Genomic DNA, 15,185 nt, shown 5'->3' on the forward strand with positions numbered 1-15,185 from the left:
GACGACATTCTAATACAAGCGTCGTCCCTGTCAAAAGCAAAGGCTCATACAGACATCGTTCTGGCCTTTCTCAGATCACACGGATGGAAGGTGAACATAGAAAAAAGTTCTCTGTCTCCGTCGACAAGAGTTCCCTTCTTGGGAACAATAATAGATTCCTTAGAAATGAGGATTTTTCTGACAGAGGTCAGAAAATCAAAACTTCTAAGCTCTTGTCAAGCTCTTCATTCTGTTCCTCGTCCTTCCATAGCGCAGTGCATGGAAGTAGTAGGGTTGATGGTTGCAGCAATGGACATAGTTCCTTTTGCACAAATTCATCTAAGAACATTACAACTGTGCATGCTCAAATAGTGGAATGGGGATTATACAGACTTGTCTCCAATGATTCAAGTAGATCAGAAGACCAGAGATTCACTCCGTTGGTGGCTGACCCTGGACCATCTGTCCCAGGGAATGAGCTTCCGCAGACCAGAGTGGGTCATTGTCACGACCGACGCCAGTCTAGTGGGCTGGGGCGCGGTCTGGGAATCCCTGAAAGCTCAGGGTCTATGGTCTCGGGAAGAGTCTCTTCTCCCGATAAACATTCTGGAACTGAGAGCGATATTCAATGCTCTCAGGGCTTGGCCTCAACTAGCAAAGGCCAGATTCATAAGGTTCCAATCAGACAACATGACGACCGTTGCGTATATCAATCATCAGGGGGGAACAAGGAGTTCCCTGGCGATGAAAGAAGTGACCAAAATAATTCAATGGGCGGAGGATCACTTCTGCCACCGGTCTGCGATCCACATACCAGGTGTGGAAAACTGGGAGGCGGATTTTCTGAGTCGTCAGACATTCCATCCGGGGGAGTGGGAACTCCACCCGGAGATCTTTGCCCAAATAACCCAATTATGGGGCATTCCAGACATGGATCTGATGGCGTCTCGTCAGAACTTCAAGGTTCCTTGCTACGGGTCCAGATCCAGGGATCCCAAGGCGACTCTAGTAGATGCACTAGTAGCACCTTGGACCTTCAACCTAGCTTATGTATTTCCACCGTTTCCTCTCATTCCCAGGCTGGTAGCCAGGATCAATCAGGAGAGGGCCTCGGTGATCTTGATAGCTCCTGCGTGGCCACGCAGGACTTGGTATGCAGACCTGGTGAATATGTCATCGGTTCCACCGTGGAAGCTACCTTTGAGACAGGACCTTCTTGTTCAGGGTCCATTCGAACATCCAAATCTGGTCTCCCTCCAGCTGACGGCTTGGAGATTGAACGCTTGATTCTATCGAAGCGTGGGTTTTCAGATTCTGTGATAGATACTCTGGTTCAGGCCAGAAAACCGGGTAACTAGAAAGATTTACCATAAAATATGGAAAAGATATATCTGTTGGTGTGAATCCAAAGGATTCCCATGGAATAAGATAAAAATTCCTAAGATTCTCTCCTTTCTACAAGAAGGTTTGGAGAAAGGATTATCTGCAAGTTCTCTAAAGGGACAGATCTCTGCTTTATCTGTCTTACTACACAAAAGACTGGCAGCTGTGCCAGATGTTCAAGCATTTGTTCAGGCTCTGGTTAGGATCAAGCCTGTTTACAGACCTTTGACTCCTCCCTGGAGTCTAAATCTAGTTCTTTCAGTTCTTCAAGGGGTTCCGTTTGAACCTTTACATTCCATAGATATTAAGTTACTATCTTGGAAAGTTTTGTTTTTGGTTGCAATTTCTTCTGCTAGAAGAGTTTCAGAGTTATCTGCTCTGCAGTGTTCTCCGCCCTATCTGGTGTTCCATGCAGATAAGGTGGTTTTGCGTACTAAGCCTGGTTTTCTTCCTAAGGTTGTTTCTAACAAAAATATTAACCAGGAGATAGTTGTACCTTCTTTATGTCCGAATCCAGTTTCAAAGAAGGAACGTTTGTTACACAATTTGGACGTAGTCCGTGCTCTAAAATTCTATTTAGAGGCTACAAAGGATTTCAGACAAACATCTTCCTTGTTTGTTGTTTATTCTGGTAAAAGGAGAGGTCAAAAAGCGACTTCTACCTCTCTTTCCTTTTGGCTTAAAAGCATCATCCGATTGGCTTATGAGACTGCCGGACGGCAGCCTCCTGAAAGAATCACAGCTCACTCCACTAGGGCTGTGGTTTCCACATGGGCCTTCAAGAACGAGGCTTCTGTTGACCAGATATGTAAGGCAGCGACTTGGTCTTCACTGCACACTTTTGCCAAATTTTACAAATTTGATACTTTTGCTTCTTCAGAGGCTATTTTTGGGAGAAAGGTTTTGCAAGCTGTGGTGCCTTCCGTTTAGGTAACCTGATTTGCTCCCTCCCTTCATCCGTGTCCTAAAGCTTTGGTATTGGTTCCCACAAGTAAGGATGACGCCGTGGACCGGACACACCAATGTTGGAGAAAACAGAATTTATGCTTACCTGATAAATTACTTTCTCCAGCGGTGTGTCCGGTCCACGGCCCACCCTGGTTTTTTTAATCAGGTCTGATGAATTATTTTCTCTAACTACAGTCACCACGGTACCATATGGTTTCTCCTATATATATTTCCTCCTGTCCGTCGGTCGAATGACTGGGGTGGGCGGAGCCTAGGAGGGACTATATGGCCAGCTTTGCTGGGACTCTTTGCCATTTCCTGTTGGGGAAGAGATATCCCACAAGTAAGGATGACGCAGTGGACCGGACACACCGTTGGAGAAAGTAATTTATCAGGTAAGCATAAATTCTGTTTTTGCTAAGCTCTAAAACAATGAAAAGAAACCATGTTAATAGCAGATTGATGCTTTATTTAAATGTTGTATTGTCAAAACTATGTTGCAGCAAATCTATCATGGCACGATATAAACATGTAACGTTCTCATCTGTGATGTAATAATGCTATGATATATTAATCTAATTGTCCCAACATATGTAATTTTTTTTTTTTTTTAAATAGTTTTTTATTGAGAAAATTCCAAGATAACAAAAATATGCAACAATTCCGTGAGTGAGATAAATCCCATTAAAACAAACGACAATAATAAACATGTTACAGGAGAAGATCCAAATAATTTTCAACATATTCTAAGTAAAGACTTCCAATATCCTAATATATGAAAGGAGAAATGAAATAGATAGGTGATAATCTCAACTATTTCCAAACAGACTTCCCAAAAATGTTGCTTTTCACATTTAGCTTTTCTCTTTTTTCATATTATAACATTGTACACAATAAATGAACCCCTCCTTGTAATATATAGTATGCGTAAGGTTATCTTGCTCCATGTAGATTAAGGCAAGGTGGGGGTTAGCGTCATGGTTTTTTGTTGGGGGGAGGGAAAAGCAGCGGGCAAGAGCCGCTCAAAAATAGGGGGGGGGGGGGGGGGGGTAGAGGAGATTGAGGGGCGGAGCCAATTAGCATGTCAAACCTAAGAGCGTTGTATACCTCTGAGTTTTTAAGGACAAAACAGATAATGCTAAGTGTGGGGACGAGTAATGGAAATATATGTTTAACTCTTTTAGAAAAAATAATAAGAGAGGAATAAATACTCAATTAGATGGGTTGCAGTTTGAGATCAGGGTATAAGTAGTTCACTAGTAACTGATGTGGGGTGTAAAAATCAGGATTTCGTTACTATGCATTTGCAGCTAAGTAGGGGGTTTGAACAGATGCTGCCATAAGGCAGAGTTAAAGCAATAATAGGAGTACAGCAAGTACTGGGTACATGACTAAAGGCTCAGCCTGGCAAACTATGTCCCATCAGGGGTAGTTAAGCATAAATACCTAATCAGGGTTATTTGTTTAATTTCAGATCCCTAGTTAAATGTCTCCTAGTACGCCTAGCTTCCAAAATATTTAGTTATATAAACAAAAGTAAGGGTGTCTCTTGATAGACGACTACATATCTGTAACCTGGTTAGGGACACTAATATTGTGTCATATCTGCCCAAAGCTATTAGTAAGGTGGTAGGGGTGAAACTAATAGAGATCACATTCAGTGGTTTAGAGCTTCATTGCTAATATAAAATCTCAGTACTGTTCTGCTCAGTCAGATTCTATATGGATCTCCAGGGCACCTTAAACAATTGCATTTGGAGTTATATAGATGCTATAGTCCTGAACATGTTAAATCCAGCAGCTAAAATGAGATGTATAGAAATTAGCATTAACTGTGTGGATAGAAACAGCTGACAGAGTGTGTGATAAACAAGTATCAATAACTATGAACTAGACACTGTTCTCAAATAGAGTTGCTCTTATTAAAGTGTCATAATATTATTATCCCAAAAGGGCAGTCTCGCTAGTTGACTTAAATATCCGGTTTTATACCGGCGCAATAGCCCCACATCAAATTTAAAAATAAACATAAATATCACTGGGCTGTCTCCTGATGTGCCTGCCCGTGTAAATAAACATGTGCGATCTGACATTTTAGATGTAACACTAGAAAATAAAAACGCAGTAATTGGATGAAAGGGGACTACGAGTCTAACAGAATATATAATAAACATAAGATTGAAACTACAAATTAGAGACATTCATCCAGTAGAATTATGCTTGTTAAAGAGTCACAAGGCTAGTATCACAAAAAGACAGTCCGGTATAACAGTCTAGGAACCAAGTGGTTAAAGTGCTGAGTTTTTTGCCAAGTCTATTACCCCATACCCGTCTTGAGAATGAGCCTCGCTGGAAAGGCCTTTGTTAAGGAGGCCTTAGTCTCTGCGACTGAAACAGAGCCGGCTTCTAGCAGACCCATGGCGCTCCCAGAGTGCAAACATAAGCAGGCATCTCCAAAGAAAGTGCTGCGATCCGGAAGGACTGAGCATGAGACATATGAAGCGGGGGCTGTATTTAAGAGTATGCAGCTCAGAAGCTGCTCTCCAATTTGGGCTTGACGTTTCCCAGCGACCGGCCGCATCGCTAGGAAGTCAGAGGTAGGGCCCCCTGTATCCCTTGAGGAAGGGAGAGAGACTCCGGTTGTAGCCGTAGTGCTGGGACCAAGCTGCTGCCAGGTGAGATCAGTCGCAATGACCGGAATGCAGGGTAAGTCACTGCGCCTGACTTGGGGCGTTAAATCTAGGGGGCTCCATCTAACAGGCATCAGGTGTAGGCTCGTAGGGGATCTTTGCTGTTGGCTATGAGTCTCGGCTTTCAGACACTGAGCGGAAGGAGACCGCTCCAGTATGTGCAACGGTGGGGGTATTTTACTCACAGTGGTCGATTCAGATCGGCTTTCATGGTGCCTTAGTTGTATCAGCATAGTCTGTTCAAAGGTTGGGTCTGCTGTGTTTTCAGACTGCGTGTGGTCCGGAGGGCTCAGGATAGCATTCCCACCATGCTTCTCAGTCTCCCAATTCTCATATCTGGCGCCAGCGCTTGCAAGCTCCTGATGTAAGGAGCGTGATAAATCTTTAAAACACCAGTCCATTTTCCGTTCAAACGCTGCTAGTAGATCAATGGCCCCAAAATGTGAAAGGTGAGGGTCCATGTCGAAAAAGTTACACAGTCCGTGATAGTGCCGTAATACTGGAGCTATTCACAGTAAAAGAATGCCAGCATGGTCAGGTTAACAAAATGGCGTCTTCTCCCCTTTTTTTTTGCTGTAGCGATCTCAGTGGGCACAAATCATAAAGTATGGGATAACTTCAAACTCTTAGGCCACCAAAATTGAGAGAGATACACTGCTTCTTAATTGAATGCTTTTAAATGAGAAATTGCCTGCCCTGAGCGGTCTTAAATGGAGAAATCTGATAGTAACAGCCGGAGCTGAGGAGAAGTGCGACCGCTCAGATGCAGAGTCAACTCCGCCCCCCCCCCCAACATATGTAATTTAATGTGGAACACAATACATTCATACAACTATCCAAGCTGTCACCTCAGCCAGTGTGCATGCACAGCTATATATATATATATATATATATATATATATATATATATATATATATATATATATATATATATATATATATATATATATATATATATATATATATATATATATATATATATATAAAAAAATAAAACAAAGAACACGGTGGCACCGTTTCGGGGGAACCTGCCCCTTTCTCAAGCTAATCACTAATACAATTGACAAGCCTTATATAGGCCCAGTAATAAAACAGGTGACCAATTAAAAAACATGGGAGAGGTTAAAAATTTTGACATCACATGTCATTTCATTGGATATGAAAATGCTATAAACACAACAAAAAAGATCTTTAACCCCTTACTTCCCATTAGAGTTGGAGACCTGATTAAAAACAAATGCAGCAAGTTGCCAACCATACACCATATCTGAAACATGATTAAATCACATCAATTTTAAGTTTTAAAGAAAATAAATGGTATATAGTAATTAAATTAAAGGTAAGAGATCAAATTCTCTATTAAGTCCCTTTGGGGACATGGTGTTAAGTAGCCAAATCCATTTGGCTTCTATATTAAGGAGGTAACTAACTATCGCCCCCTCTAAGTTTTTTGGGGGCACTATCAATAACCATGTACCTCAACTGATTGGCCTAGATCTTTCAGTTCCTAAACCCTTGTTTGCTTATTTAATTTGAGAATTGTTGAGATCATTTACAGCAGTTATAGATAATGCATGAACTTTGAAGTTATTGTAATTAACCTTACAAAGGATAAGATTTCAATAATACCACTAACATAGCCTGCACCCTGCCCTCATTGATTAATTCTGATTAATTTTGATGTACCAGAAAAGATTAAAACCTTTTCTAACCTATTTACCACAATTTAGAGTACATTTTCTCATCACCCTTTAAATGCTACATGAGTTGATACATAAAAAAGGATTTAGGGTCTTCGCCCATATTCTTCATTAACTTAATTTCAGAAAAAAATAGCTGAGAATTAAGCTTGATTATCACCAGTGTTTAATATTTTATCCAAACATGCTTTAACACTTTACCATAAAAGTTTTTAATAAAAAGTAGATTTATAAATCTATCTGGATCATGAGCTTTATTGTCTCTATAAAAGCAAAACTAACAAAAAAAATTAAAAAATGAAATGTCTTAAACTTTAATATAATAATCTTATAAAGAGAGTGAAACTATAAAACTATATCTTAACCCCTTAACGACCAGTGCCGTACCTTGTACGACGCTGGTCGTTATGCCCTTAAAGGGACACTGAACCCAAATTTTTTCTTTTGCGATTCAGATAGAGCATGCAATTTTAAGCAACTTTCTAATTTACTCCTATTATCAAATGTACTTCATTCTCTTGGTATCTTTATTTGAAATGCAAGAATGTAAGTTTATATGCCTGCCCATTTTTGGTGAACAACCTGGGTTGCTTGCCGATTGGTGGATAAATTCATCCACCAATAAAAATGTGCTGTCCAGAATTCTGAACCAAAAAAGAAGCTTAGATGCCTTCTTTTTCAAATAAAGATAGCAAGTGAACTAAGAAAAATTGATAATACGAGTAAATTAGAAAGTTGCTTTAAATTGCATGCTCTATCTGAATCACAAAAGAAAATATTTGTGTTCAGTGTCCCTTTAAGGACCAGTGATGTAACCTGTACGTCGCTGCAGTCCTGGGCTTCTCTCTGCCACAATCTAGCTAAAAATAGCGAGATGGCGCTATTTCTGCATGGGGCAGAGTTTCCGATGCAGAGAGGGTCAGGGCAGGAGGGAGGCGGGTGGGTGGCCCATCGCTGGAGGGGGGTCGGAGGGCGCGGGAAGGGGCTGGCCACTACGCTGAAAGAAAAAAAGTCAGAGCGGCAGGGAAGGGGACGGAGGGAGATGGAAGTATCATACAGTGGAGGGTGGGAAAGCGATCTGGGAGGGGGTAAATGAGGTGGGGGGCAGCTAACACTACAGAAACAATATGTGTGTTTTTTTGTAAAATAAATAAAATTGACAAATTAGGGAAAATTGGGTACTGGCAGACAGCTGCCAGTACCTAAGATGGCAGATCTAGTTAGAGGAGGGAGGGTTAGAGAGCTGTTTGGGGGAGGGATCACAAGGTTGGGGGGTAAGGGCATATCCTACACAGCAGAAAATAAAAATAACAGAATTTATGCTTACCTGATAAATTACTTTCTCCAACGGTGTGTCCGGTCCACGGCGTCATCCATTACTTGTGGGAAATGTTCTCCCCCACAGGGAAAGGCAAGGAGAGCACACAGCAAGAGCTGTCCATATAGCTCCCCCTCTGGCTCCGCCCCCCAGTGATTCGACCGACGGTTAGGAGAAAAAGGAGAAACTATAGGGTGCCGTGGTGACTGTAGTGTATAAAGAAAAAAATTTCAACCTGATTAAAAAAAAAAAAAAAAAAAACCAGGGCGGGCCGTGGACCGGACACACCATTGGAGAAAGTAATTTATCAGGTAAGCATAAATTCTGTTTTCTCCAACATTGGTGTGTCCGGTCCACGGCGTCATCCATTACTTGTGGGAACCAATACCAAAGCTTTAGGATACGGATGAAGGGAGGGAGCAAATCAGGTTACCTAAACAGAAGGCACCACGGCTTGCAAAACCTTTCTCCCAAAAACAGCCTCCGAAGAAGCAAAAATATCAAATTTGTAGAATTTGGCAAAAGTGTGCAGAGAAGACCAAGTCGCTGCCTTACATATCTGGTCAACAGAAGCCTCGTTCTTATAGGCCCATGTGGAAGCCACAGCCCTAGTAGAGTGAGCTGTGATACGGTCAGGAGGCTGCCGTCCGGCAGTCTCATAAGCCAAGCGGATAATGCTTTTCAGCCAGAAAGAGAGAGAGGTAGCAGTAGCTTTTTGACCTCTCCTCTTACCAGAGTAAACGACAAACAAGGATGAGGTTTGTCTAAAATCTTTTGTTGCTTCTAAATAGAACTTTAAAGCACGAACAACATCTAAATTGTGACATATTCACAAGATCTGCATACCAATTCCTGCGTGGCCACGCAGGAGCTATCAGAATCACCGAGGCCTTCTCCTGTTTGATCCTGGCTATGAGCCTGGGGAGGAGAGGAAACGGTGGAAACACATATGCTAGGTTGAACGACCAAGGCGCCACTAATGCATCCACTAGAGTCGCCTTGGGATCCCTGGATCTGGACCCGTAGCAAGGAATCTTGAAGTTCTGACGGGACGCCATTAGAGCCATGTCTGGAATGCCCCATAATTGGGTTAACTGAGCAAAGACCTCCGGATGGAGTTCCCACTCCCCCGGATGGAAAGTCTGACGACTCAAATAGTCCGCCTCCCAGTTGTCTACTCCTGGGATGTGAATAGCAGATAGATGGCAGGAGTGATTCTCTGCCCATTGGATTATCTTGGTTACTTCCTTCATCGCTAGGGAACTCTTTGTTCCCCCCTGATGATTGATGTACGCAACAGTCGTTATGTTGTCCGACTGAAATCTTATGAACCTGGCTTCCGCTAGCTGAGGCCAAGCCAGGAGCGCATTGAATATAGCTCTTAGTTCCAAAATATTTATCGGGAGAAGCGACTCTTCCCGCGACCATAGGCCCTGAGCTTTCAGAGAGTCCCAGACCGCGCCCCACCCCAAGAGGCTGGCGTCGGTCGTGACGATGACCCACTCCGGTCTGCGGAAACTCATTCCCTGAGACAGGTGATCCTGGGTCAACCACCAGAAAAGTGAGTCCCTGGTTACCTGGTCTACTTGAATTTGGGGAGACAAGTCTGTATAGTCCCCATTCCACTGATTGAGCATGCACAGCTGTAATGGTCTTAGATGAATTCGAGCAAAAGGAACCACATCCATTGCTGCGACCATTAGTCCTATTACTTCCATGCATTGAGCTATGGAGGGTTGAGGAATAGAGTGAAGAACTCGACAAGCTTTTAGAAGCGTTGTCTTTCTGACGTCTGTGAGAAAGATCTTCATTTCCACAGAATCTATTATTGTTCCCAGAAAAGGAACCCTTGTGGACGGTGACAGTGAACTTTTTTCTATGTTTACTTTCCACCTGTGAGATCTGAGAAAAGCCAACACAATGTCTGTATGAGCCCTCGCTTTGGAAAGAGATGACGCTTGGATTAGGATGTCGTCTAGATAAGGTGCTACAGCGATGCCCCTCGGTCTTAGGACCGCTAGAAGGGACCCTAGCACCTTTGTGAAAATTCTGGGAGCGGTGGCTAAACCGAATGGAAGAGCCACAAACTGGTAATGTTTGTCCAGAAAGGCGAACCTCAGGAACTGATGATGAGATTTGTGGATTGGGATATGCAGATACGCATCCTTTAGATCCACAGTAGTCAAAAATTGACCCTGCTGGATTGTTGGTAAGATTGTCCGAATGGTTTTCATCTTGAAGGATGGAACTCTGAGGAACTTGTTTAATATCTTTAAATCCAGAATTGGCCTGAAAGTTCCCTCTTTTTTGGGAACCACAAACAGGTTTGAGTAAAACCCTAGACCTTGTTCCCCGGAGGGAACTGGGTTTATCACTCCCATCTTTGATAGGTCTCTTACACAATGTAAGAATGCCTGTTTCTTTATCTGGTCTGAAGATAAGCGAGACAGGTGGAACGTTCCCTTTGGAGGAAGTCCCTTGAATTCTAACAGGTATCCCTTGGAAACTCTCTCTAGTGCCCAGGGATCCAGAACATCTCTTGCCCAAGCCTGAGCGAAGAGAGATAGTCTGCCCCCTACCAGATCCGGTCCCGGATCGGGGGCTACCCCTTCATGCTGTCTTGGTAGCAGCAGCAGGTTTCTTGGTTTGTTTACCCTTGTTCCAGCCTTGCATGGGCTTCGAAGCGGGTTTGGGCTGGGCCGCGTTACCTTCTTGTCTAGCGGCAGTGGAGTTATTAGCCGGTCTGTTCCTGAAATTGCGAAAGGAACGAAAATTAGACTTGTTCTTAGCCTTAAAAGGCCTATCCTGTGGGAGGGCATGGCCCTTACCCCCAGTGATGTCTGAAATAATTTCCTTCAATTCCGGCCCAAAAAGGGTCTTACCCTTGAAAGGAATATTCAGTAACTTAGAGTCTTGGATGACACATCTGCCGTCCAGGATTTTAGCCAAAGCGCCCTCCGCGCTACTATAGCAAAGCCTGAGTTTTTCGCCGCCAATTTCGTTATTTGAAAGGCGGCATCCAATATAAAGGAATTAGCTAACTTTAATGCGTGAATTCTGTCCATGACTTCTTCATAGGAAGTCTCTTTCTGGAGCGACCTTTCTAGTTCTTCGAACCAAAAGGACGCCGCTGAAGTGACAGTAATAACACACGTAGCTGGTTGAAGGATGAACCCTTGCTGAACAAAAATCTTTTTAAGCAATCCTTCCAATTTTTTATCCATAGGATCTTTGAAAGCGCAGCTGTCCTCTATAGGAATAGTTGTGCGCTTTGCTAGTGTTGAAAAAGCTCCCTCAACCTTCGGGACCGTTTGCCATGCGTCCCTTCTAGGGTCTACTATGGGAAACATTTTCTTAAATATAGGAGGTGGGGCAAAGGGTACACCTGGCTTTTCCCACTCCTTTTCCACTATGTTCGCTACCCTCTTAGGTATTAGAAAAGCGTCGTCGTGCACTGGGACCTCTAAAAATGTGTCCAATTTGCACAACTTCTCTGGTACTACCATGGAATTACAGTCATCCAGAGTAGCTAATACCTCCTTAAGCAAAGCGCGGAGATGTTCTAGCTTAAACTTAAATGCCACTAGATCAGGTTCTGGAGTCTGAAATTTCACCCTCAGACAGCCCTTCCCTCACAGCCAATTCCGATTGATGTGAGGGTAAAATAGATAAGGCATCGTCAGCGTCTGATTGTTCATCCTTTTTATCTGTATTTAAAACTGAACAATCACGCTTTCTCTGAAAAACTGGCAGTTTGGATAAAAGATTTGCTATAGAATTATCCACTACTGCTGATAATTGTTGCATAGAAATAAGCACTGGCGCGCTAGGTGTCGCCTGCGCGGGCAAAGCAGGTGTAGACACAGAAGGAGAGGATGTAGAGCTATCCCCACTACCTTCATTAGATAAATCATCTTGGGTAACATTATGAAAAATAACAGAGCTGTCCTGATTTTGTTTGGACGCAATGGCGCAATTATCACAAACACTCGAAGGGGGAACCACATTTGTCTCTATACACACAGAACATAGGTTATCTGATGGAACAGACATGTTAAACAGATTTAGGCAGGCAAACAATGCAATAAAAACTATTTTAAACAAAAACGTTACTGTCTCTTTAAATAATAAAATGACACATTTTTTTCTGAATGTTCAAAAAACTATGAAGGCAATATCCGATTTTTCTGAAATTTGGACCCCAGTGTCTTAATGCTTAGAAAGTATTGCACAGCAAATATGGAGACTCTAGCTCTTAAAACAAGCAAACCGGAGCTAATTGTTGGATTTAACCGTTTTTACACACCACAATCCCAGCTACAGCCTTGCTGCAGCTTTTTACCTTCCTTAGGGGTCACCATTCACAGAAAAAAGCCTTTTGGAGTCACTTTCTGAACCACAGGACCCTCTCACATGAATCTGCATGCACTGCCTTGAAATTCAACTGCACAGCTGAAGTGCCAAAATGAGGCTTCCTCCCTCAGCACACTAGAGTGAAGGGGCCTTCCTGACTAGATTTAGGTGTCTAAAACAAGCCAGATCAATAAAAAACGTTCCCAAGTGTATGTGAGCTTATAAAATATTTCAAATGGTATAATATTGTAATAAAAACCAATCGATTTAGCCCCTAACAGTGTCTACCAGCATAAAAAGCAAAAAGGGGAAGCCTGTTATCTTTTTTGCTGAGGTGAAAGAAAAATGGCTTACCGTTTCCCCTGAGGGGAAAAATGACTATCATCTAGCATTAGCCTGTGTTGTTAGAAGGAGACTAGTCATACCTGAAGCAGATGAGTCTGCAAACTGTTACCCCCAACTGAAGTTCTCTTGTTTCAACAGTCCTGCGTGGTAACAGTAATGGATTTTAGTTACTTGTGCTAAAATCATAGCCCTCTTAAACAGAAATCTTCATCACTTTTCTGTTATAGAGTAAATAGTACAAGCCAGCACTATTTTAAAATAACAAACTCTTGATAGAAGAATAAAAAACTACAACTAACACCACAAACTCCTCGCCATCCCCGTGGTAGATGCTACTTGTTCAGAGCGGAATGACTGGGGGGCGGAGCCAGAGGGGGAGCTATATGGACAGCTCTTGCTGTGTGCTCTCCTTGCCTTTCCCTGTGGGGGAGAACATTTCCCACAAGTAATGGATGACGCCGTGGACCGGAGGGGTGACCATTGTGGAATGGGGTAGGGAAGAGAGCTGTTTGAGAGGGATCAGGGGCTGTGATGTGTCAGGTGGGAGGTTGATATCTACACTAAAGCTAAAATTAACCCTACAAGCTACCTAATTAACCCCTTCACTGCTGGGCATAATATAAGTGCGGTGCACAGCAGCATTTAGCGGCCTTCTAATTATCAAAAAGCAATGCCAAAGCCATATATATCTGCTATTTCTGAACAAAGGGGATCCCAGAGAAGCATTTACAACCATTTGTGCCATGATTGCATATGCAGTTTGTAAATATAGTAAGAAACTTAAAATTGTAAAAAAAAGTTAACAATTTTTTTTTTTATTATTTGATCACATTTGGCGGTGAAATGGTGGCATAAAATATACCAAAAAGGGCCTAGATTGATTATTTGGATTGTCTAATGAAAAAAAAATATATAGTTTTGATAGGTAAATATGAAAAAAGGCTCTATTTCTGTTTAAATGTAGTGATGGCAAGAATGCTAAAAATGCTCTGGTCTTTTAGGGAAGTTTTTGTCTGAAATGCCCGGTCCTTAAGGGGTTAAAAGGTACATAAAACAGGTTGAGATCTGTGCATATCCTAAAAGGGTAAATTTAAAAATAAATAGTTTTGATTAAAAAAATGTTTAAAAATTGTTGGCAAGTATTTTAAAATAATTTTCAAAAATAAGCAAAATTAAATGACAGAGCTAAGCTGTCTGGAGCAGCCAACCCCCCCCCTCCCCCCTTATCAGTGTTTAGACACAGGTATTGTATTTCAGCTGAGTTCACAGCTTCTAGGCATGCTCCAGCAGATAATCTCTATGCATTTTTTGTATTCTACCAAAGCATATAGATAGATAGATAGATAGATAGATAGATAGATAGATAGATAGATAGATAGATAGATAGAAAGAGCCATAAAAGGAATTGTGGGGGGGGGGGGGGGGGGGGGTTAAAAGCTTTAAATTCAGAAACTGAAAAAGAAAGGGTTAATGGTGAGGCATTGCAGTAAAGTAATTAAAGTACATATTATTATATTTTGTCTCTATCCCAACTTGTTTTATGTCCTTTTAAGGATGTGACAAACACTTTTACACATTTTCTATACTATAAGCTATGCTTTTTTTTTGCAATACATTTTCCATTTTCTCAGAATGCTGTTTTATTTTTTCAGATTTCCTTGATTGCATGAATATCCACATTTGTTTCTTTTTATTCTAATTCATATAACTTTAAATAAACATCAGAGACTATGAATGAGATTAATTTGACACTAAACAAAATGTCCTTTAATATGTCTCTTTAGAGTAAAGCCCAAACAGTGTGAAACACTGAGTTTACTTTTAACATCATCAAAAATCTTGATTTCTATTTATTTCTTCTTCATTCTGTTGATTCCCTAACAGCAATTCAGAGAAGTTCAGTTTTGTTCTAACTTGTCTAATCAGAGCTATTCCTATTAAAATACTGTTGCTTTCTGATTTCACAAGGTGATTCTCTATACTTGCTTTACTTTGGTTAGGAATACGTCTTACAGTCTGAACTCGAATAAACCCTATATCGAATAGAACAAAAATTGAACTGTCTATACCGTGCCTCTACAGATCTGCAGGTAAATATTTGTTTTTCCTTTCCCCATATAAGCTACAGACTCCCAATACTGCATTAAAGGGACAGTAAAGTCAAAATTAAACTTTAATGATTCAGATAGAGCATGCAATTTTAAATAACTTTCCAATATACTTCTGTTATCAAATTTGCTTTGTTCTCTTGGTATCTTTTATTGATTAGTAAAACTACGTAGGTTTAAAAAAGCTCAGGAGTGTGCACATGTCTTTAGTACTCTATGGCAGCTATGTTTTGCAACATTATATAACAAATCTACAAATAATGTTGCATAACACTGCTGCCATAGAGTACTAAATACACGTGCACACTCCTGAGCTCTTATGAGCCTACCTAGTTTTACTAATCAATAAAAGATACCAAGA

General features: G+C 41.6%; 1 protein-coding gene across 1 annotated transcript in view; it reads right to left on the bottom strand.

Moving 5' to 3' along the window:
• The window catches only part of TBC1D15 (TBC1 domain family member 15), a 903,088-nt gene that overhangs the window by 678,638 nt on the left and 209,265 nt on the right, over positions 1-15,185 (bottom strand). Inside the window, exons 6-7 of the mRNA XM_053719215.1 lie at positions 14,663-14,749; positions 5,186-5,505 (exon numbers count right to left, since the gene is read on the bottom strand). Of these exons, the coding sequence (XP_053575190.1) occupies positions 5,186-5,505; positions 14,663-14,749 (407 nt within the window). The remainder of the gene's footprint in view (positions 1-5,185; positions 5,506-14,662; positions 14,750-15,185) is intronic.

This window comes from Bombina bombina, chromosome 6 (genome assembly GCF_027579735.1).
Source record: "Bombina bombina isolate aBomBom1 chromosome 6, aBomBom1.pri, whole genome shotgun sequence".
Taxonomy (NCBI): domain Eukaryota; kingdom Metazoa; phylum Chordata; class Amphibia; order Anura; family Bombinatoridae; genus Bombina; species Bombina bombina.